The following is a 23,809-nucleotide window of genomic DNA, read 5'->3' on the forward strand; positions in this document are numbered from 1 at the left end:
TTACCTTATTTATTTATTTATTTTTCTTATATTGTTTTGTTTACTTGCTACGATTAAAAGCTAGGGAAGTGGTTATATAATAGATTCAATAACAGATATCAGGAATGTTGACAAAATTCAATACACAATGATTGGCTATAGAAGAAATAAGGGGTTTGTGTCAGATCTTTCATAATATTGTCAGTTATGATATTGTTATGTTCTTATATTACCACTACCATCTGTACCTTGGCCACCCAGAGGTATTCTTCCTTCTGTTTTCCCATCCAGTGCCATCGGGCAGCCCAGAACAGAACCATTTTTCTTGTTGTCTGTTTTCTATGCTTTCATTTTCCTATGTGTGAGTAAACTCTCTCTCTTTCTCTCTCTCTCTCTCTGGTGGCTCCTTAATAACGCTACTGGTGTCTCCATCCCCGTGGCCAGAACGATTTACACTGCCTACATTCGATCAGTCGTTGACTATCTCGTCCCCTACGCTTGTGCAGCTGCCCAAATCTACACTGGAGCCTCTGGAAAAATTCCAGAACACAATCATGAGACTCATCTTAGGCTGTCCCATATCCACCAGGATAGTCAACATGCTGCATGAGCTTGACCTCTACCATCGCCACGCCACACCACCTCTACACGGATGGGTCCGTGCAGGCGGACGGCACAGCAGGGTGTGCAATTTTTTCTCCTGACGCGGCACCTCCAGCAGAGGGCTGGGTTGGACGTCGGCTGCCGGCTCAGTCCAGCTCCACCTTTTGTGAGTTGCACGGCATCCTAGATGCTGTGAGTCTCCTCTGTGAAAGACGCCTCAACGGTGTTGTTATATGCGACTCCCAGGCAGCCCTTCAAGCCCTTTCTTCGCCAAACCCAGTCTGTCGTCATCTGGTTAACAGGATCCTGACGGCCCTGGCCTTGGCTCATGACCGATTGTTGGTCATTAGGTTTCTTTGGATCCCCTGCCATGTCTCGCTAGCTTACAATGACACAATGACACAGTGGATCGCCTGGCTAAAGCTGCGACGCTGGCCCTGCCCCCTCCCTCCGGTGCCTCAGGACCAGGATCCGAGCAGCCTCCCTACTCTCTACGGCCGACAGGACTGCCGACCAGAGGGCGGCCAGTGTTACTATTCAGCACTATGATGCCTTTCGTCACCATCGCTTCAAGTATCGCCGTCGGGGGCTATGGGTGAGGAGGCATAATGTGGTGTCGGCGCGGCTGCGGCTCGGCTACCGCCCTCTGTGACAGGTGGCTGGCTTGGGAGACGAGCCTCACTACACCTCCTGTCCCCTGTGCCACTCTCCCAACTCAAATCACTTGCGCCACTACTGCCTGGACTGTCCTGCTGTGGGAGACCTGCTCCCGCGCGAACAGCCTCTCCTCGCCGTGTGCCAACACCTGCTGCAAGGCGACCATCTACACCTCATGTTAGCCCAACACCCACAGTTTGGCGGCTGTTACCAATCAGTCTTTCATTTTACCACCCCTCAACTCTTTGTCACCTTTTACCTTTACCATTCCTAGTTTTTCACTGTTGTACTAATCTTTTATTTTGTTCTTTATTTTTATTCATTCTTATTTTATTCTATTATGTTTATTTATTTTTCTTTATTTCTATTTCTTTGTTTAATTTCCTTGTTTATTATATTTATTTCTTTATATAATTTCCTTTCTTTATTGATTTTCCATATTATTATCATTCTTATTATTATTCGTATTATTATTATTATTTTTATTATTATTTATTTTATTTTTTTTACTTATTTATTTTCAGCTGTTACTGTTTTAACTACACTTGTTTTGGTTATTGTTATTGTTATTGTTCTTGTTCTTGTTAATGTTATTATTGTTCTTATTGTTCTACTATTGTTCTGTAAACTTCTGTTTTTTTATCTTATGTATAGTCTGACGCCTGCCTTGTGCGCAATATCGTATCAGACAACAACTCTCTCTCTCTCTCTCTCTCTCTCTTAGGCACAGCACAGCACAGCAAATAATTCAACTATTTATTTATTAACGAAATGTTCAATCAGATACTTAATTTCATATAATCAACCGCAACAAGACAGAACACAGTATTATTCAGTGCAACACAATACTGATCCATGCAAAACCATCTGAAACACAAGAATATCTCCTACAAAACTAAACTATACACTGAAATTTTAATGAACACAAAAATTTAGGGGTTATCAGAATATAAATGCAGTTTGAGCACAACTTTCCTGTAAAAAAGAGGATAAAGGGGGAAGGATGAAGAGAAATTGAAAGATGCATAAAGGAAAAGAAAAAGGACATACAGAAAATGAAGAAAGCACAAGAAATATTAAATGGGGGGGAAAAAAATAATGAAATATGTAAAAAAAAATAATAAAAATGAAGAATAAAGAATGAAGGTAAGATTAAATGTAAAAAAATAAAAAAATAAAAAGAAATAGAGATGGCAAAAGAGAGCAGGATATATGAAAAGAAAAAGAGATGAAGAGGAATGAATAAAAAAATCAAGAAAACAAGATATGCAAAAAAAAGAAAAAGAAAATTAATAAAGAAAAAAAAAAAGATAAGCAGCAGAATAAAAAAAAGAAAAAAGAAAAAGAAAGAAAAGAAAAAGAGAAAAACAAAACAAGAACAGACAACCAGAAAACGAAAAAAGAAGAAATGAAAAACACAACACACGAGACAACGAAGGAAACACCAACAACGAAGAGAACACTGTGTTTCTTTAGAGGAATCACCAATAACAGGTCTGGTAGGAATTCCTTGTCCCTCTGACTGTCTCTATACATCTCTTCCAATACTGCTCTGACCCCATCACCCCATCACCCAATCACCCCATCATTTCATCAATCTAATCACCCCATCAGCCCATCACCCCATCAATTCAATCATCCCTTCAGCCTATCACTCATCCCTCCAGTCAATCCGCCCCATCAATTCTTGGCATAAGCTTGGTCGCAGAAGGTCGCCAGCTTGACGTCCTTGAGGGAGAGGCCGCCACAGTCATGCGTGGACCAGGTTACCTCCACTCTGTTGTACACGTTGTTCCACTCTGGGTGGTGGTCATTCTTCTCACTCTGCAGGGCCACGCGACTCATCCACCCCCATGCCTGAAAAAGCGGTATGTTGTCTTGTGTTGGGACCGCATGTGTGTGTTTGTGAGTGTGTGTTTTACCTCATCCTACCACTGGTGTCTTATCTTTCAGGACCTCAGCAGCCTTGGACCTCCATCCTTTCCTGCCCTGTGTGTCTTTGCCTCCTCCTATTCACCCACTACCTCAGCTGCAAACATTTCCACTGATAAGTAGATACACTTCCCTTTAACCCTTTGACTGCTCTTCTGTACACCTTTCCTTAATCACCAATCACTGTGAGACATCTTTACTTGTTCTACAGCCATCTCCAATCTTTAAACTGGGTAGAAATTGCTAAATCTTTTCTTTTTAATACCCTTCTTTCCTGTAGATGCTAATAAAGATTTCATGCATTACTTCTGATGCTGCTAATTGTTCTGTGTGGCAGTGAGAGTGTTAAGCAAGAGGATCACCTGTGTTGTGTATGAAGAGATGCAAGTTTCCCCTGTGAAGCAATGAAGGTAAATCATAGCACTGCTTTCAGAAGTTAAGTTGTATTGATAGAAAGCGAGCAGATGACATTAATGAAGACCTAACAGCAGTAATTCAACGCAGGTAACAGCAGGCGACAGCATTAGAGATTAGTAATAGAGATGTAAAACAGGAGAAGAGGGGAGGAGAAACTAGGAAAGAGGTAATAAGAAGTAATTCACAATGGTAATAGTTAATGAGAACACAGACTAGTAGAGAAATAAAAGTAACTAGCACCTGCCCCACCTGTACCTAGCTGCCTCTCCTACCTGGCACCACCCACCCCCACATCCCAGCACACAGGGTAGAGCCACTCCTGCCCCACCAGTACCTAGCTGCCTCTCCTACCTGGCCACCACCCTCCTCCACATCCAGCACAGAAGGTCAAGCCACTCCTGCCCCACCTGAATGAAGTCCTGGAAGGTGAAGGTCTTAACGATGGCATCCCGGCCCTTCACCATGACCCAGCCGGCCGCCAGTAGAGGGGCCAGCTCCGATGCACGCTGCTGTTCTGTCAGTTTCTGTGGGGATAACACAGTGTCAGAGGGCTTCACAGCAGTCATGGCACTACAACTACTGTCTGCCTGAGTGTGTTATTCAATGGAAGGACTGACATGATAGAGCAGAGGAGTCACATAGCCACACCCACTGCCTGTCTGTGTGTGGCTTGAATTCCTCAGTGAACACAACATAGATGCAAATACTATAAATAAACATTTCACTCTAAACACTTCAAGGTTTCAATGTCTGAGGTGTGGAAACCCAAGACATCTGCTTTAGAAGTGGGAAAACTGACATAGAAACCCTTTGACATCTTTACAAACATAGTGACAGGATTCCTTAATATCTTCACAAAGGGGTGTGGTGTCAGACAGTCAAGGGCGAGGTGTACAAATGTGGACCTTGGCAGTGAGTGAGGCTTGCATGCTGATGTAGGTGTTGTGTTTGTACTCTGCCTGCTTGTATAGTGTGTGTGTCAGTGATGCTGTGATGCTGTGATGCTGTGATGCTGCACGGCCTAGAGACAAGTTTTTTTTTTTACTGTTCTACACAAACTGAGGGTGTATTAACTTTGTATGTGTGTTAAGAAAGGCATACAGAGGCAATGCTGGATTATGTGAGAGAGAGAGAGAGAGAGAGAGAGAGAGAGAGAGAGAGAGAGAGAGAGAGAGAGAGAGAGAGAGAGAGAGAGAGAAACCTGGAATCTTGCCAAAACACACATCCAGACCCATCCAGTACTTCCCTCCCCCTCCACAGACCCCTCCTCTCCCTCCCTCCCCCTCCCAGACCCCTCCACTCCTCCCACCCCCTCCCACCCAGACTCCCTCCACTTACTCTCCCTCCCTCCCCTCCCAGAGCCTTTCTCTCCCTCCCTCCCCCCTCCCAGACCCTTCCTCTCCCTCCGCCCAGCACAGACCCTTCCACTCCCTCCCTACTCCCTCTCAGACCTCTCCAATCCCTCCCAGACCCCTCCACTCCCTCCCTCCCTGCCCCTCCCAGTCCCTTCCACTCCCTCCCTCCCTGCCCCACCCAGTCCCTTCCACTCCCTCCCTCCCTGCCCCACCCAGTCCATTCCACTCCCTCCCTCCCCCTTCCAGAGCCCTCCACTCCCTCCCCCCACCCCCCAGACCCCTCCGCTCCCTCCCCCCCCTAGTGCGTGTGGCGCGTCTCAGATGACCTTGCTTACTATTCAAGGCCAAGTTAATTCATTATAAACTGGCAGTGACCAACTACACCACTTGTTGCTAAGAGAGAGAGAGAGAGAGAGAGAGAGAGAGAGAGAGAGAGAGAGAGAGAGAGAGAGAGAGAGAGAGAGAGAGAGAGAGAGAACACCATTACAATACATCGCAAATCAACAAAACATTACTAGTGACGGGCAAAATCCGAATAAAAAAAAAATAATATTGGGGTTCAAGCTTGCTAAACACATCTGAGCATAAAGACAGGAAGGAATTGGTTCTTAAATGCAGTGGCGGATGAATGGAACAGACTTAGTAATCAGGTTGTTAGTGCAGAGTCATTAGGGAGTTTTTAAAAGGTTAGATGTATGGATGGGGATGATAGTGAAAATAGGCAGATATGTTTTGTATATAGACTTCGACGTGTATGCCTCTCTCCCTCTCTCTCTTTGAAACAGCTGATCGATGCCGTTTTCTCTCAGTCCCTTGAAATCTAAGGAGGGGGTTCTTATCTAAATCACACGCCTATATATATTTTTTCTTTTTTTCTTTTTTTTTGCTCCTAACTCAATATCCCTACGTAACAAAAGAACTGTAGGTAGAGTGTATGTATATAATGCACTGTTCTGGCGGCTGACTGGAGCTGTAATACCGGAGAAACTGAAGATATTTTGAGTATTTTCTATTTTGTAATCGCTATGAAATATTGATCTACACACGCACGCACGCTCTCTAAACAATGCCAGTACTTCTCTCTCTCTCTCTCTCTCTCTCTCTTACCATTTTCCGATGATTTCAACAGGAGAGTGATGAAACTGTGTGTGAGGGCGATTAGCGATGCGGCAGTGTGAGAAAGGAAGAGTGAGCAGCGAGAGGGAGGGAGAGTAGATCCAGCCAGCCAGCCACAGCCTCCTTCCCGCGCCACAGCAACAGGTTCACTGAGGGCGAGGGCGCGAGGAGGGAGTCACTGAGTTGGCAAGTGACAAGTTGGCCATTCCAGTGAAACTACTCCCCCCCTCCATCTCATCCGCTCCTCTCCTCCCCTTCTCTCCTTCATCCTCTAGTCTCCCTCCACATCCCCTCCTCCTCTCTCCATCTTCATTCTCTCCTCTTCTCTCTTTCCTTCCTTCACTCTCTCATCCCCTCCTCTCCTCTACCTCCCTGTTTCCCTCCACGTCCTCCTCTCCTCCTCCTCCTTTCCATCGTTTTCACTAGTCATTCCTCTCTCTCTCTCTCCACATTCTCTCCATCTCCTCCACCCCCTCCCCTCCTCCCCCTCCTCCTCTTTTCTCTCCTTCTTTTCATTCATTATTATTTCTTATTCTTCCCTCTCTCCTTCACTCTTCTTCTCGTCCACTCCTCCTCTTCCTTTCCTTCCTAGCTCTGCCCACACGTTCTTCTTTCCTCCTCTTTTTCTCCTTCTTTTGCCTCTGCCTCTTCTCCTTCCTCGCCTCTTCCTCTATTCTATACTTCTTCCTTCTTTCTTTCCTAATCCTTCCTCCTTATCTCCTCTTCTCTCACTTCCTCCTCATTCTTTCCTCTCACGTTCCCTCCTCTCCTCCCTCCCTCCCTTCCTTCCCTCCTTCCTTCATTGGTCAGTTGCCATTTAGTCTTTTCTTTGTTCCTTCGTGTTTTTGTGATAACAATTAAAGTTTAATAGAAGCACACACATTTTATCTCATTAGTGTTTAAGTGGAGAGAGAGAGAGAGAGAGAGAGAGAGAGAGAGAGAGAGAGAGAGAGAGAGAGAGAGAGAGAGAGAGAGAGAGAGAGAGAGAGAGAGAGAGAGTTACCCTGAGGCAGAACGAATATTTTGTCCTTATCTCGGTATTCCAGTCTCTCTCTCTCTCTCTCTCTCTCTCTCTCTCTCTCTCTCTCTCTCTCTCTCTCTCTCTCTCTCTCTCTCCACCTTAAACTCACATATATATCATTAAACTCTACATTCCTATTATACTTAGTCAATAAAACGTTAATTCCAGCTACAAAAATATACATACAATTATTAACTTACAATATTCCTCCTTCTCTTCCTCTCCCCCTCATTCCTTCTCCTTTCTCCCCCATTTCCTTCTCCTCCTCATCTTCCTAATTAACTAAACAGACTGAAGGATGAAGGTATGAAGGAATGGAGTGTGCATTAGCTGAGGGACTGATACATACACAGAAGAGGTGATAAGAGACATGGTAACTAACAGAACCACTACCAGAACCACAAGTCTAAACATCAAGACCCCTTTTACTATATTCAGGCAAGATATGATGGAAAAACACAAACAAGGAATCCAGTTTGATGAAAAATATATAAGTTTGAGCATCAAGATCCCCATCAGTACACACATGCAACCATTCAATCTCAACTACTACTTACTTCACCGCTAGATGAGTAGTCCACATTGACACTGGCTGAGGGAATAACAGAGGCACCCTAGAGACCACTTGTCCCGGGGCACTCCGATTCGTGGGGACACATCCGGGCCGCCTGTCGCAAGAAGTGGTGGAGGCGCTATGTTGGGAACTGGTGGAGGAACAAGTAGTGGGAGAAGTACTGTCAAAAATACTTGGGGCGGTTCCCTGGCAGCGTTACGAATTTTTCATGTCCTTCCACAGCCACTGCAGGTTCTGTGTGTGTGCCTCTGTCTGTGGTCGCCCTGGTGTGTGTCTTGGGGTGTGTGTCAACCGTGGAGGCCTTTAAGTGGCTGACGAGGTGCCTGTAGCCGTAGTCCATGAGGGCAAGGTTCGCATCCCACCTGCCACTTACTACCACTGAGCCAGGACGGATGTATTGGCAGATTAGGCGAATGCGGGTGTCCTTGTCAATGTTCTCATCCGGTGGGGCGTCGAGGGGCACGGCAAACACCTTCTTGGACTGATGTTCCATGCCGCCAAACAACCACAGGTAGGTCATGTCCTCCTCCACCTCCTGCTCCTCCTCGACCTTCACAAACAAGTGGCTGCCAATCAACACCATGGCGCCCTCCCCTCCAATAGGCTCCTGGTTCCTCCACCAGAACTCTGTGTCACTCTTGAGCATCAGATCCTCCACTGCACGCTGGTTCCTGTGGCCAGTTTCAAAGATGGCGTCATGGCTCCACTTCTCCCCGAGCCAGTGGTTGATGAACAGCAGACACTTATCCTTCAATTTTTGACTGCCGCTTTGGACCTTTTTCTGGGACTGGCATCTCTGTGGGCCTTTTTTTTTATCGGATTTTTGTTGCCCTTGGCCAGTGTCCCTCCTACATAAAAAAAGGAAAAAAAAAAAAACAGTCCTTTAGGGTGGAGGAAGTGAGGAAGGGAAGTGTGGTAATGTCTGAGGGAAGATGAACTCAACCCATTCTGAAATACCAACTCGGACCGTCATCTCGACCAACTCGGACCATTATGGAAGAGAAAGTAGACAATGGTTCGAGTTGGGGGTGAACCTGACCAAGCCTGCCACCACCAGGAAGACAGACAGAGCAGCTGACCTCCAGACCTGTCACTGCCCCTGCCTGCCTGCACCTGTACACCTTATTTCCTCCGTGTACTGGCATTGCTCGTGAAATATAACCAGGTAGAGAAGGTGTGGTGTTGTTCTCCCTGCCATCAGCCTCCCACGTTCCTGCCACCTCCCTCCCGCGTACTGACACTAACACCATTTATTTATGTCCCTCTCTCCTGTTTTGCTTGGTTCCTTCACTCCCTTCCTGGTTCCTCTTGTATCTTCTCTTCAGTTTTCTAGTTTATTTACTTTTCTCCCGCCCGTGTGTTATTTTAATTTGCTTTGAACTTGCCATTAGCCTCACCATCAAAGGTTCCCAAATTTCCAGCTGTCTTCCAAGCGATTAGAGGAATGTGACAGACTGACCTATTATGAAATTTAAGAACCGTAAGTACATCGTCTCTACTTGTGCCGTTAAACCCACCTCATCAGGAGGGCTTAAACTCCATACCTGACCAGGAAGCAGTAGTTGACCACCTCTCAACATCAAGTTAACAAGTAATCACGTTAAGTATGCGTTTTCGTGTTTGTTTTCCTTCTCAACAACACGCGCGTCCTGTGAACAGCTGGCAAAGTCTTCACCTCGGGATGGAAACTTAGAAATATAATAGCTTCATTTTTTTTTTCAACTGTACTAAAATTCATTACTAATAAATATAAAAACGAGAATAAAAGAAAGAAAAATAGGTTAGATGTCCTTAAAGTAGGTCTTAATTTAAGTACATGAAGTGAGATATCTTTCCTTAAATCCAGATTACGCAATAGACAAAATACAATAATTTCTCACCTAGATATATGATAAACTGCTAAATAAAGCTACAAAACACAATAAGCTCTTAAAACATTACATAAAAACTCAATTACATAAAAATCCAATAAAACACAAAAACATCCCGGCTCATATCTTTACTCCCTCATACTGTTATTGTTTTGATTCCTCCCCGGCCGGTCACTTTACAAACGCTATATTTTAACCCCTATTTTAAACCCTCCCAGCCCTTAATTAACCTCTAGAGATGCGGTGACACGAAGATAAATCCCTTTTCTCTAAACTGGGACTACAAAAACCATCTGTAAATAATTAAAAAGCTGGAAAAATAAGAGAGAAGAGGAGGGGTTAAACTTTCTCCTTTCTAGTCATGATTATAAGACACGTGCTGAGTTGGGGCGTGCGTGGGCGTGCTGGGGCCTACTGGGGCGTGCCGAGGTCATCACAGGTTACGCCCTTACCTCATCTCCTGTCCTCGTGCTGTGTTGGGTCAAGAGGTGAGTTGTAAATTAGGAAGGTCAAGCTGGGTTAAGTTAGGGAGGTCAATGTAGGAAGGTTGAATTAAAAGAAATTAGGTTAAATTTTGGGTCAGTGGAAGGGAGAAGGTACTGGAATTCTCTCTCTCTCTCTCTCTCTCTCTCTCTCTCTCTCTCTCTCTCTCTCTCTCTCTCTCTCTCTCTCTCTCTCTCTCGAGGTTCAGGCAGAATATATGTTAAAATAGAAAGTTATAAAAGTGAACCAATATTTAAGGCAGAAGCTGAATAAAGTTTACTCATTAAAATAAAAAAAAAATAAATAAATAAATAAATAACTACAAGAATGAACCAGTATTTTAGGCTGACTGAATAAAACTACTAATTCAAATACAAAATTACCAAAGTGTGTCATTTCAGGAGTAGTGAGTCCCAGCATGAGGGATGAAGGGAAGCACCACCTACACACAGACAGTCCCTCCTGCAGTGCCTTCACATGGAGCAGGAGGAGGCGAAGGAGGGGGGAAATCTTAGGGTTACTGTCTGCTTCCCTTTCTTCCTACTGCACTGATATATCCCAGAGGTAAACACACACACATACACACACACACAGACAGGTCATTTTTATCCTTTATCTATATTTTAAGTACCTGCGTAGTGGGATTTGAACACTGGTGCGCAATATTCAGGGTTCCCAAGACTGCCATTCTATCCTCCGGGCCACAGGAACCCCAGAACACCCACAGAACTAAGTGGATTAAATTGTTTGCTTTTCTGGGCTGTTTCCTTCAAGTTCTGGTACCTCTAGTGGGCATTTTTTTACCAGTTTTCTTGCCTTAAAAATCAGGCCCTTATAAAAAAGAAGAATAACATGCTAAACAAATAAGATGTCAAAAGTACATTGTGTTTTTTGAAGACTTAAATAATCGCTCTCTCTCTCCCTCTCTCTCTCTTAGCAGCAGAGGAGAGGAGGAGGTGAAGGACGACGAGGCCCAGCAGATGATGCCGATGGATATTAACAGCAGGGATGAAGATTTGGACATTAGGGTGAGAGTCTCTGACCGTGGCACTCTCTGTAAGGCCGGTGATGTGACCCCAGACTGCCAATGACCCCTGGTTCTGTGTCTCTTATTCTCCTTATCATATTCTTATCTCTTCCTCTTGTTTTTTTTTCCTTCTTTCTTTTCTGTTCCTTGGCAAAGCTGATGAAGGTAATGGGAGTAGAGAGAGAGAGAGAGAGAGAGAGAGAGAGAGAGGAACCTAATATTACATGGATAGGAGACAAATTTATTAATCGTATGTGCATTGATGGGAAGGGACAATAAATTAACTTGCTACTCTAACTTTCAGTCTATCTATCAATCTATATACCAAGCAAGCAGTCATGTATTATCCTAACCTATTTATTTGTCTATGTACACACCAACCTGACAGTCTTCTACTAACCTAACCTACCTGATCTAATCTTTTACTAATCTAACTTAATCTCCCACTAACCTACTTAACCCAATCTTCCACTAACTTAACCTACCTGACCCAATCTTTTACTAACCTAACTTAATCTTCCACTAACCTAACCTACTTAACCCAATCATCCACTAACCTAACCTACCTGACCTAATCTTTTACTAACCTAACTTAATCTTCCACTAACCTAACCTACTTAACCCAATCATCCACTAACCTAACCTACCTGACCTAATCTTTTATTAATCTAACTTAATCTTCCACTAACATACTTAACCCAGTCTTCCACTAATCCAACCTGACCCAATCTTTTACTAACCTAACCCAATCTTCTGTTAACCTAACCTACCTTTCTACCTACCTAACCACACAGTCTAACCACCCACACTCACACACACACGCACTCACACACTCCCACCTGCAGTTGAATGTGGGCGAGGCAGTGATTTACGAGCTTCAGCGTCTCTTCAACATCCCGAAGGAGAGAGCAGTGAAGATGGTACAAACAAACAACTTCCTCCTGGTGTCCGACAAAGCCATCCTAAAAGCACTTTACTTCCTCAAGGACCACCAGGTGTCCCCAGAGCAGCTCCAGCGCATCCCATGGCTAATGCTGCAGCCTGCTGGTGGGTGGGGGTGATGGGGGAGGGATTGAGGGTGTGTGGGGTGAGACAGAGTGCTTGTGTCAGTGGTAGTGCTGGGAAGGGATAAATAACAGTGGTGGGAGATGAAATGATAGTAAAAAGGAAAGGGAAGAAATATATTAACTGAGAGAGAGAGAGAGAGAGATAGAATGTTGGGTCTTGTGTGTGTGTGTGTGTGTGTGTGTGTGTGTGTGTTTCTTTTTTTGTGAGTGGTTCTGATTAAGGGCAGCAAAACCAATTAAAGAAAAGATAAATAAATAAATAGTTAAAAAGCTTTTGAGAGAGAGATAGACAGACAGACAGACAGAAACTTCACACTACATACAGACAAACAAACAGACAGGAGAAACAGAAGTGCAAAATGCATAGATAGAAACTAAAAGCAACATCATTGAGAAACACTGGCTAACTCTTGCATTAGGGAGGTGGACAGGAGAGAGAGAGAGAGAGAGAGAGAGAGAGAGAGAGAGAGAGAGAGAACTATTGTTTAGCAAGCATGAGGGGAGAGGAGGCATGAAATTAGCAAGATCATAATAATATATCTCTCTTTACATATACTAACACTCTCTCCTCTCTCTCTCTCTCTCTCTCTCTTAGATGTACTACACCAGAAGTTCAAGAAGCTGCTGGGTCCTCATCTGTTTCTGAGCCTGTCGGACGGCCTTGGATTCTGCTACTTCTCCCAACAGACCATTGACAAGCTGCAGCGCAAGTTCATCAGGGAGGCCCACTGCTTTCCTGACCACCCCAACAGAGTGTACTACCTTGCCCACAGACTGCAGGTAAAGGGAGGAGAGGGAGAGAGAGAGGAGTGAGGGAGAGAAGGAAGGAGTGAAGGAGAGATGGAGGAAGGGAGAGTTGGTGATAATGATTTGAGTGTTGTTACTACTACTACTACTACTACTACTACTACTACTACTACTACTACTATTACTGTTGCAGATACCTGTTCCATTAGTCGCAGAGAAGGTGGTGAAGCCCAAACAGGTGCTGGCGATGGATATCAAGAAAATAAACACCACTATTGACATTTTTAATAGTATGTATGGAACCACCTCTTCCTCCTCCTCCTCCTCTTCCTCCTCCTCCTCCTCCTCCCCCTTTTTGTACTGTCCTTATTCTTGTTATTATTTTATTTCTTATCATTTCTCTTTTCTTCTCCTCCTGACATATTGGTCTATATTTTTGTGACCCATAAAATGTAGCCTAATCTAAGTGTGTGTGTGTGTGTGTGTGTGTGTGTGTGTATGTGCGTTTTGACAAATTATCCACTCAAATCAAGCCTAACCTAACGTAACCTCACCCACCCCAGAGTACGGTGTGCCGATGGAGAGCGTGCTGTCAGACCTCTGGGTGTTCTACCACAACCTGGAGGTGACAGAGGACAGGCTGAGGCAGGCCGCGGAGGCAGGCTGCCCCAACCCCAAGCCCTGGATATGTCATGCCTCACTGCCTGTCTTTGAGAGGTAAGTGGGAGGAGGAGGAGGAGGAGGTGTAGGAGGGGTAGGGGAGAGAGGGACCAGGAGGAGGAAGGGAAGGGATGATGGGAAAGTGCTGGTGAGGAAGAGAGGAGGAGCAAGAGAAGGAGGAAATAGACAGGAAGAAGAGGAGGAAGGGAAGATGGGAAGGTGTTGGTGTGAGAGAGAGAGAGAGAGAGAGAGAGAGAGAGAGAGAGAGAGAGAGAGAGATAAGAAATGAGTAATATTACCACTACCACCTCCACTACCACTACTACTACTACTACTACACTAACCCTGTCAACACTACCACCACCACCACCAACACCAATACTCTCCCCCTCACCACCACCACCACCACCACCACCACCACCACTTCGCCCTCTGCAGGTACCTCACCAGGTTGCGAGCGCGGAGGCAGGTGCTGGGGGAACACGGCAGCTTGGAGACCTACTTGAGTGAGCGCCTGCAGTGTCCCGTTCACGAGATTCAAGCTGCCTTCCGTCGCAATAATAACCTGGCCAACATTCACGTCAGTCACATCAGGACTAAGCTGGACCTCATGCTGGACGCTGGCTTCACCACGGAGGATGTCAGGTGTGTGTGTGTTTGTTTGTTTGGTCATAAGGTTAAACTGTTCTTATATTTTTAATACCTGTACTTTTGCGGTCGATAAAAATAAACTTATCTGCCTGTACACATGTATCTATATTCCCTCACAATTTAAGGACATACTAAAAAAACTCCCTCTCCACACACACACACACACACAGGGGCTGCTTGCGTGTCCTCCAGTACTCCTTCAAGAGAACCAAGAGCAGGATAGAGGAAATGAAGAGCCTTGGACACCATCGCTTCCCTATCAGTGTTTTATTTAAGCAACCCAAGACTTACGCCAACATTGTGCGCAGAATCAAGAGAGACAAGCAGAAGGAGGAGAAACTCAGGAGGGAGAGTGAGGAAAGGAGAGAGGGTGGTGAGGGAAGAGAGGGTGGTGGATGAGCTGGGTAAGGAAGGGGGATAGGGAGAAGAATTGGAGTGGTAAGGGTGGTGATAGGAAGGAAGGGTAGAGGGTAAGCAAAATGAGATGAAGTTAAAAGGGGTAAATGAGAAATATATGCACAGTTCTCGTTGGAAATTAAGAAATGAAATGAGTGAAAGATTGTACAGGGAAAAAGTCAGAAAATGAATTGAAATATACAGAGTTCTTAGTTCAAATTGTTTACTTTTCCCTTCACTACTAAACACTAAAATAATAAATAAATAAATAAACAAAGTCACATTAATATTCACACACTTTCAATCTCCTTACCACAAATCAAGCCAACATTCAGTTCATCACTCCAATTCACTCGTTTGTAAGTCCATTTCATCCTAATTTATCGATTATCTTGATCCTTTAGCACCATGAGACCCGCTACAATTCGGTTAGTACACATTCAAATGCCGAACATGAGGAAGGAAGAAAGTTAAGTTTGCTGAAAGTGTTTGCCAGTGATTCAAGTAACTGCCAATACCAAAATACATATAAGACTGGATTTAACATATACAAGCTACGTGCTAAATGTTAAAAGGAGTGAGAGGATTTTTACGACTCGAGACACACGACAGAAAACAGAATGAGGAAAGAAGATCGAGAGGAAGACGAAGAGTGAGATGGAGGGATATGTGGTGGAACAGCAAAGGATGGGAGGCACAGAAGGAGATGCAAGGGACAGAAACCGCTGGAGGAGACTTGTGGATGGCGCCAACCCCTCGCCCTAAGGAAGCAGCCAAGGGAGACGAAAATATTTAGAGACTTAACTAAATAAATACTAATAGAAAATAATAATAATGTTGATATGGTATTAACTGGCATGGTCAAAATACTTATAAAATGGACTATGGATATATATACGGACTAGATAGCAAACTGTTCAATAGAATGAAAGACTTGGATGCTTAGAAACGCACACTTCAGCAGGTGAACTATTCCGAGCACAGAAGCGTGAGTCAGTTCACAAACGCTTCGCCCTCTCACCGCGACTCTTTTCAAAGGACACACAGGATCAGCCGTGTTTCTCCTGTTAATAATGTAGCAGTCTTATTAATCTGTCACTAGAAACATAAAAACACCCTTAAAAACACGTGTCACTTCAACTACAGCTCTTGAAGGTAGTGGAAGCTTGGCGCGGGAGTTTTTCAGAATACGCTCACATCAATGTTTCCTGTTTCATTTGCCTCAGTCCACAAAAGTCACGAGATAACAGTGGACGGATACAGAAAACCGGGATAACAGACACAAAAGAGTACATGAACGCCAAGATGAATGCAAATACACACGTTCAGAGTATAAGAAGTGAAGAACAGACAGCAGATAGACACATTTCCTATTCATGAACTTATAGTGGCTCTAGGAATGAACAAAACAGCATCTCTTTCTCTAGTTATGATTGCCTTACAGAAATCAGACATTATATTTTTTCCTTCGTTCCTCATTTTTTACCTTCCTTCCTTCCTTCCTTCCTCCAATATCAAATCTCCATATTCACTTCTGTTCTTCCCTTCTAAGTTCCCTTGAAAGCGGAGGAATTTCACTGTATCTGGTAACAATGACTAGCTACCCGCAGGACCCATCGTCGCTGGAGAACTGCAAGGCGATCACCAGGTAGGACAGCACCAGACTGCACACCTGGGAAGAGAAGGGGCAGAGGGAGTTATGAGGTGCTGGTGAGGACATGGCGTAAGTTGTCAGAGGAAAGGGAATGAATGAAGTGAAAGAGAGATAAATTGCGCAGAAGAGGTAATGAATGAAGTGAAAAAGTGTCAGTTTGCGTAGGAGAGGTAGTGAATGAAGTGAGAGAGACAATAAGCGGAGGAGAGGGAATGCATGATCGAAGTTAAAGTTATAATCAGCGTAACTTGCAAGAAGAAAATGAATGAATGAGACGAGAGAGTTACAATGTGCGCAGTGTTATGCAAATGTGGAGGAATGCAAGATGAATTTATGAGACAGTTGTGAAAAGCAGATACGTTGGTGTAAGTTGATCCCTTCAGAACCCCCAACCACACACACACACACACACACACACACACACAGTTAGATAGATAGATAGATAAATAAATAGATAGATTTTTATCGACCACAAAAAAAAAATATAAGCACTAAATAAAAGATAAGGAATATAAATTAGGTTATGGTCTATATAAAGTCATGAGAGCAACACACACACACACACACACACACACACACGGGGCTTACCGCAGTGATGCAGCCGCCCCCCAGGTTGAAGAGCAGAGTGATGCGGACCTGCAGGGGACGCTCCAACGCCGCGGCTACATTCCCCGCCTGCAGGTGAGGCGACGCAGGTGACAAACTGACACACACACACACACACACACACACACACACACACACACACCAAAATAACTGAACAGGTGAGGCCAGGTAACAAGCCCAATTAAGCACATATCAGCACAAGAACACAAGGGTTGGTGCAGGAAGCCATCAGGCCTACACGTGGCAGTCCCTGAATGAAGCACGCCTTGCCTTTCTCCTCCTATCATTCCCATCCACAAATTTGTCTAATGTTTTTAAAGCTCCCTAATGACTCAGCACTAACAACCTGATTACTGAGTCTATTCCAGTCATCATCCACCTCTTTACTTTAAAACCAATTCCTTCCTGCCTCTTCTTTTTTTTCTTCGAACTTAAACTTGAACCCGTTATTTTTTGTCCTGTCCTAATTACTGGCCCTGAGAATTTTGCTGACGTCCCCCTTGTTATATCACCTACGCCTCCTATAATTAAGACCTTTTTATATGCAAGAGTCCTGACCAAGGGCAACTCAATCTGGAAAAGCGCAAATGAGCCGAGTACCTCACTGCGCCACACTCACCACAGGCAGGGGCGCCACCTCGGGATGCAACGCCAGCCGCCGGAACACACCAGCACACCAGTGACGCTGCAACAAGTCATCACCATCATCACCATCATTACTGCCATGATCCACGCATCCCCCCCCGCCCAGTGAATGAGTACCCCCGCACCTCATCTCAATATGTCATCATTATCATCGCCATCATTACCGTCATCACCCACGGGTCCTCCCCACTCCCCCAGCGTGCCCTGAAGGAGTCCCGGAAGGAGTCCCCGCCGCCTCACCTCCTTCATGAGATGCTCCACCCCCATATTGACCGCCATGAGCGTGGTGAGGATGAGCACCGTCAGGCTGAGGTTGTAGTCTATCTTGCCCTCTTTGCCCAGCCGCACCAGCAGCAGGTACACGGAGAAGGTGAAGAAGGGCAAGCCGCAGACCAGCCACAACAGCACGACGCGGCCCAGGTACTGCACCACGCACGCCAGCACCTCCTCCGTCTGCAGCAGCATGATGTGGGCACGGCGCAGGTAGAGCGCCAGGGCGGGGGTCTTGAGGGGCGCGGCGGCACACCAAAGCAAGGACTGTGTGCCCTCTGCCCGCACCTCATCCAGCAGCTCCTCCCAGAGCGGGGGCAGCACTGCGCGGGTGGCGGCCTGCAGCTCCAAGAGGACGCCGCTGAGCAGCAGCACCACGCCGGGCAGCGAGGCGTAGCTCAGCACCCAGAACACGACGTCCAGCAGCGACGTGAGCCACCACCCGCCGCTGGCCACGGCCTGGATGAAGCGCGCGCTGAAATTGAACAGGGAGTACAGGAAGTACACGGCGCTGGCCCACACGAAGCTCAGCGTGAAGACGTTGTGGCCCAGGGGCGGCGGAGGGGAGAGGGTGGCCGCCATCCTCCTGAGGGCGGTGAGCTCCTGCACGAGGCGCGGCAGGCGGGGACTGCACAGCAGCAGCACCACGCTGGCGGCGGTGAAGGCAGTCTGGGAGCCCACCCTCAGCATCACGTTGCCCATCTTGGTGGCGATGCTGTCCTCTGAGCCCTTGCCGCCAGTCTCCGGCACCACCAGGTATATGGCCAGCTGCGCCGCCACCACCACCACCAGGCGCACCACGCACCACGCGGCGGGCACCCACCCAACCCGGCACGCGCCCTCGGAGGACACCACCACGTAGGGACACAAGCCCATCACCTGCAGCCACGTCAGGTCCATCACCTCGCCCGCCATGCTGCCTGCGCCCCGCGACCTTCAGCTCTCCACCCTCGCTGCCACGCCTCTGCCACGGCTCTGCCGCACTGCGGCCTCTCAGCCCCGCCGCCACCACCATGAGGGAGACATGTAACAAGCATCACACATCCACGAGGGCAGAGGTGACGACAGTGACAAATTTGAGTCAAATTCAGTAAGGCGTCAAGAATATTCCATCGCAGTATTGGCGCGCGAAGGAAGACTCAGGAAAGGCGTCAATGGAGTCTGTGAATGTTTGGAGGGTTGTCAACCCGCCATGCGTGACTCGAGGCTCGTCTGGAGGGCGGGGCGGGGTAAGGCGAGACGGGGTGGGGGTGGACAAGCAGCGGTGACCATCCATCACTGGCTAACAGTGGCCAGCAATCCACCGTGCACTCCATCACTCCATTACCCGACGCGGCCACGCAAGGAAAGGTGGTGGTGGTGGTGGTGGTGGTGGTGGTGGTGGCGGTGCCTCAATGGAAAATGGCCATCGTTAAAAGATCATTACACACACACACACACACACACACACACACACACACACACACACACACACACAGTTCCAGAATGTCTTCAGAGTTGGTAGTATTGACAATGTAAACGATGTAAATTCTTGAACCCTCACCACAACCACCACCACCACCATCACCACATTCCCAGCCCAGCAGCGTGAAGACATACGAGTACATACTGACCCACTGAAGGCTGTTATGCAAGGGATCAGCGCCTCACACACACACACACACACACACACACACACGCACACACACACACACACGCACACACTATTGATGCGTGGCGGAGCAGCTCGTGTTAGGAGGACTCACGGTAACATAAGCCTTTTTTTGTTTGTCTGTTTATTTTACGTAAGATGGGCACTGGTCAAGGGCAACAAAAAGTTCGGAAAAAAAAAAGAAAGAAAGAAAAGAAAAGGGAGGGTGCCATTAACGTACCAGTCCCTGAAGAAAGGTCAAAAAGGATCACCCAGAATTAGTAGATCAGAGCCTTGAAATTTGTAGTCCTGTGCCCGTTTTCTGTTGGTGCCTAAGAAACTCATTTGACTTTTTCTCTCGGGTTCTCTCTTCTATTCGTCTTGTATTTATTTATTTATTTGTTTGCTTATTTATCTATTTTTTATTTATATTATTGTATATATCTATTTATTTCCTTATCATATATATCTATATACCTATTTCTTTACTTATTATATTATATCTATCTATCTACTTCTTTATTCATCTTATTTTATCTATTATTCTATTGATTTATCTTATACTATCTATCTATCTATTTCCTTATATATCTTATTTAATATATGTATCTATTTCTTTATTTTATCTATCTATCTATCTATCTATATCTATTTTCGCATTTGCTCGGTCTTCCCGATTCCTAATGCATATATATAAAAGAAATGTAGCTTAAAAATCACAAAATTGACGTGTTATTCTAATTTCTCTCCACCAAAGTTTGATAAAGTATTGCCAAAATCATGAAAACACCATTAAAAACCGTAATAACTTCTACTCAATTTTTTTAAACTTACCAGCATCATGAAAACATCCTTGAAAACCCTAATAATTTCTACTCGATTCTATTAAACTCTGTAGGATCATAAAAACACCCTTGGGAACTCCGTCCTTCTCCTCCTTCACTTTCTATTCTTATTTTTTTTTCTTTCAATTTGCTTTTATTGTTCTTCTTCTATTTAAAGTTTTTGTGTTTTCATCATTTTTTTTTTTAGGTCTTCCTCCTCTTCCTGCACTTATTCCTTTTTCTCTTATTCTTTTCCTTTCGTTGTTATTCCATTTCTTCCTTCCTGGCTTTTCTGACGAGGTATAGACCATAGAAGGAAGGAGCTCTCTCTCTCTCTCTCTCTCTCTCTCTCTCTCTCTCTCTGACGGTGGTAATAATGCTAATGATAATAATAATTTGATGCTTACGTAAATATAAATTAGAATCAAGAATGAACTAACACACAATTATTTTAACAGACAAGGAGAAGACGAGGTAAAGAAATAATAAGGAAAATAAGAGGAAAGGAAAATGAAAGAGGACAAAATGAAAGAACAATAAGGAAAATTAACGAAGACAAGACAAAAGAATAACAAGGAAAGTAAAAAAAAAAGAGGAGAATAAAAAGGAAAATAAAATAAATTCAGTTGTAATGACTCAAAGAAATAAAAGTTTATACGCCATAGAATAAAAGACAAAAATAATTAGGGACTAAAACAAAGGAAATAAAGATGAAGGACTAAAAAAAAAAAAAGAAAACAGTGGATACAGTACAATAATTAAGAATGCATTACACAACATTGACTTTAAAGGGGAAACGAGCGTAATGAAATAAACAAAAAAATAAATACATAAATAAATAAAAACTAAACGAATAATGCATAAACGAAACTAACAAATGAACTAACCAAAGAAAAGTGGAAAATAAAAGCATTGGCAATTTACATAAACACAAGGAAATAAATAAATAAATAAATAAATAAATAATGGTTATTGTTTGTGTGTGTGTGTGTATATGTGTTACGTTTGCTGTTATGGGCAACACAAGATATTGGTCCGTATTTTGAAACGCTCTGCTTTTTCACCAGGAGTATTTTTCAAAGCCGTAGAGATTATTATTCAGGTTTTCAAGAGTGTTTATACCGTTAGTAATGTAGAAACCCAGTTAATCTGTCACCAGTACCGTGGAAACACTCTTAAAAACCCGTATAACTTAACCATGACTGTTTTCAAAGGCCACAGAGATGATTAACCAGGTTCTCAAGAGTGTTTCTCCAGTTAATAATGTAGAAATCTTGTAAATTTGTCTCTAGAACCTTTAAAAAAAATCTCTGAAAAACCCGGGTCATTTCAACTAGAGCTTTTTTGAAGGTAGTGGAGGTGTAGCGCGGAAGTGTTTCAAAATACGATCTCTGTTTTGCTGTTATGATTTCGAGAAGACTGAATAAGGAGGAGATGGATTACTTGGTTACTTGGTTAGGCAGGTGTAACTCAGGTGCAGGCCACGAGTCACACACCTGGCTGTTCCTTGCTTCTTTTTCTTATCTATACCTGGAAAAATAAGGAGAGGAGAAAAAAATGTTAGTCAGGGATTTTGAGATTTTTTTTAGAAGCTGCGGTGAACATAATTGGTGGCAGCAGTTGGATAAATTGATACAGGGTGACCCAAAAACTGCAGACATGGTGGAATAAGTACTTTTTTTTATTGATTTTGACTTGGTATCCTCAAAAGTTGTTCAAAGGAAGTATTTTTCGAGAAGTTGGTGCAGTGACTGTGAGAATGTTTGTGTGTCGACTGTGGTGTGTCCATTGATGTTACGTTAGTGGTGTTAATGATGTGTCCTGGCTTTTTGGGTCAGCCTGAACATAACATTAATGCAGTTTAGAGTTTTATTCATTTCTTGTACTGTTGTTGGTTAAGAAATATGTTAATTAAGCTTGTGCATGTTTAAATTAAGGGAAAGATTAAAACTGAATATATCACTGATGCAGAAAAAAAACTTAAGATTATTGAAAGCATTAACATTTTAACCGATTAGAAATTTATACTTGTTTACTTCTGTAATGTTACTGATTAAGATATACGATAAGAAATATGTTAATAAAGCTTGTGTATATTTTAGTAGAAGAAAAAAGAAACATAAAATCAAGTAAATTAAATGAGCAGAAAAACAATTACAAATAAGAAAGAAAAAGACGAAAAAGAAATGAATTAACGAATAAACAAATAAATCAATGAATAAATAAATATATATGTATCAAATGCAACAAGATGTGAGAAAAAAATAAGCATAAGTTTGCAATGTAAAAAAAATATATATATACATTACTACACACACAAATACCATTATATGCACACACATTAAAAAAGTTTGCTGTGGAGAAGAAAAAAAAAACAAATTAGAAAAAAAAAATAGAAGGGTTAAATTAAGATTGCAATTAATAACTTGTGGAATGTGAAAGTTAATTGAATGTAAAAAGAAGATTAACTAACATGACAAATTTGAATGAAAAGTAGAAAAAAATAAATTAGAAAATTGCAATAACCTGTGAAGAAAACATGTTATTTTTTAAACGGGAAAGAAAAATTGCGTTAGGAAACATAATAAAATAATGAAGAAATAAGGAATAAAAGAAAATGAGGTTAAGTGAAGTATACACACACACACACACACACACACACACACACACACACACACACACAGGTAAATAAAACTCCAGTAGTGTAGATGTTCAGGTGTTTATGCTTCAGCTGTTGAGAATTTACGTTGCAACACACACACACACACACACACACACACACACACACACACACACACACACACACACACACACACACATACACACACACACACACACACACACACACACACACACAGTCTACAGCTACCTGGCTGTGTAATACAGGGATAATCAGCTGAGGAGAGGGCCTATGTACTGTTACCAATGAAGAGTCACCTGCCTGGCTCTGCTCACCACGGTGCTGGAGACCCTCCGCACCGGGACTACTGGTGACTGGGGTAGTGGGAGCCTAAGTGCTTATTTACTGGTGACGGGGTGCTGAGTCACTACAGACAAACCACTACAAGCCTGTGTTGTGTGCTGTGGCTGTGGCAAGACCCTTCACTCTGTCTGCCGCGCTAACAGCAAACCAACAACACTGCCTCCCGCCCTGCCGTGCCCTCAGCCGGAGCGCGGCGAGATTCACTGCCTCGGGGCCTGCCTGGGGGCTGGGTCTACCTGCCTGAGGAGGCTGCGGAGGAGGAGTACCTGGAGGAGGCGGACAGGCCGTACCTGCTGGCCTGCCCCGCGCCCCCCGAGGAGGTCCTGGTGTAGGACGACATGCCGCTGCCCCTGCTGGCCGAGGCGTCGCCAGGGGCAGGGGAGCCATACTTGCCGCTCGTGTACCTGCCGGTGCCGAGGGAGGAGCCGCTGCTGCTGTACCGGCCCGCGCCACTCAGCGTGTCCGTGGTGCTCCTGGACGAGTACCTGCTGGCGGTGGCCGAGGGCGTGGGCGGCAGGTTGCTGAGGGAAGAGCTCGCCCCGCCGTACCTGCTGGAGGTGCCCACGCCACTCGTGCCGCCGTACAGGCTGCTGCTGCTGCCCGTGCTGCCGTACCTGCTGCTGCTGCTGCTGCTGCTGGTG

At 44.6% G+C, this 23,809-nt stretch overlaps 4 protein-coding genes across 6 annotated transcripts in view; 1 reads left to right on the forward strand and 3 right to left on the reverse strand.

Moving 5' to 3' along the window:
• Positions 1 to 1,981: 1,981 nt before the first annotated feature.
• LOC135113412 (putative pterin-4-alpha-carbinolamine dehydratase) lies at positions 1,982 to 9,318 on the reverse strand. 2 transcript variants are annotated; one of them, XM_064028670.1, is made up of 3 exons: positions 9,199 to 9,318; positions 3,996 to 4,112; positions 1,982 to 3,096 (listed from the first exon to the last, which is right to left on the reverse strand). In XM_064028670.1, exons 1-3 carry the CDS (start codon positions 9,232 to 9,234, stop codon positions 2,920 to 2,922), a joined length of 330 nt encoding a protein of 109 aa, XP_063884740.1. In that variant the 5' UTR covers positions 9,235 to 9,318; the 3' UTR covers positions 1,982 to 2,919. The 2 variants fall into 2 exon arrangements, with proteins under 2 accessions (XP_063884740.1, XP_063884741.1); XM_064028671.1 differs by lacking the exon at positions 9,199 to 9,318 and adding an exon at positions 6,051 to 6,220.
• LOC135113405 (uncharacterized) lies at positions 8,683 to 14,775 on the forward strand. Of its 2 annotated transcripts, XM_064028661.1 has the most exons (10): positions 8,683 to 8,819; positions 9,885 to 10,013; positions 10,410 to 10,572; positions 10,946 to 11,036; positions 11,881 to 12,082; positions 12,698 to 12,882; positions 13,043 to 13,139; positions 13,413 to 13,566; positions 13,948 to 14,154; positions 14,331 to 14,775. In XM_064028661.1, exons 2-10 carry the CDS (start codon positions 9,887 to 9,889, stop codon positions 14,557 to 14,559), a joined length of 1,455 nt encoding a protein of 484 aa, XP_063884731.1. In that variant the 5' UTR covers positions 8,683 to 8,819; positions 9,885 to 9,886; the 3' UTR covers positions 14,560 to 14,775. The 2 variants fall into 2 exon arrangements, with proteins under 2 accessions (XP_063884731.1, XP_063884732.1); XM_064028662.1 differs by lacking the exon at positions 8,683 to 8,819 and having other exon boundaries at positions 9,660 to 10,013; positions 10,949 to 11,036.
• A 1,080-nt stretch (positions 14,776 to 15,855) lies between these two features.
• LOC135113406 (uncharacterized) lies at positions 15,856 to 21,710 on the reverse strand. The gene is made up of 4 exons (XM_064028663.1): positions 17,702 to 21,710; positions 17,436 to 17,501; positions 16,799 to 16,885; positions 15,856 to 16,228 (listed from the first exon to the last, which is right to left on the reverse strand). The coding sequence occupies exons 1-4, from the start codon at positions 18,644 to 18,646 to the stop codon at positions 16,157 to 16,159; spliced, it is 1,170 nt and encodes a 389-aa protein (XP_063884733.1). The 5' UTR covers positions 18,647 to 21,710; the 3' UTR covers positions 15,856 to 16,156.
• Positions 21,711 to 22,888: 1,178 nt separating this feature from the next.
• LOC135112993 (mucin-2-like) overlaps positions 22,889 to 23,809 on the reverse strand; it is a 35,567-nt gene continuing 34,646 nt past the window's right edge. Inside the window, exon 10 of the mRNA XM_064027913.1 lies at positions 22,889 to 23,809. This exon is cut by the window's right edge and continues 1,823 nt beyond it. Coding sequence (XP_063883983.1) covers positions 23,401 to 23,809 — 409 coding nt within the window. The 3' untranslated portion in view covers positions 22,889 to 23,400.

This window comes from Scylla paramamosain, chromosome 25, assembly GCF_035594125.1.
Source record: "Scylla paramamosain isolate STU-SP2022 chromosome 25, ASM3559412v1, whole genome shotgun sequence".
Lineage (NCBI taxonomy): Eukaryota > Metazoa > Arthropoda > Malacostraca > Decapoda > Portunidae > Scylla > Scylla paramamosain.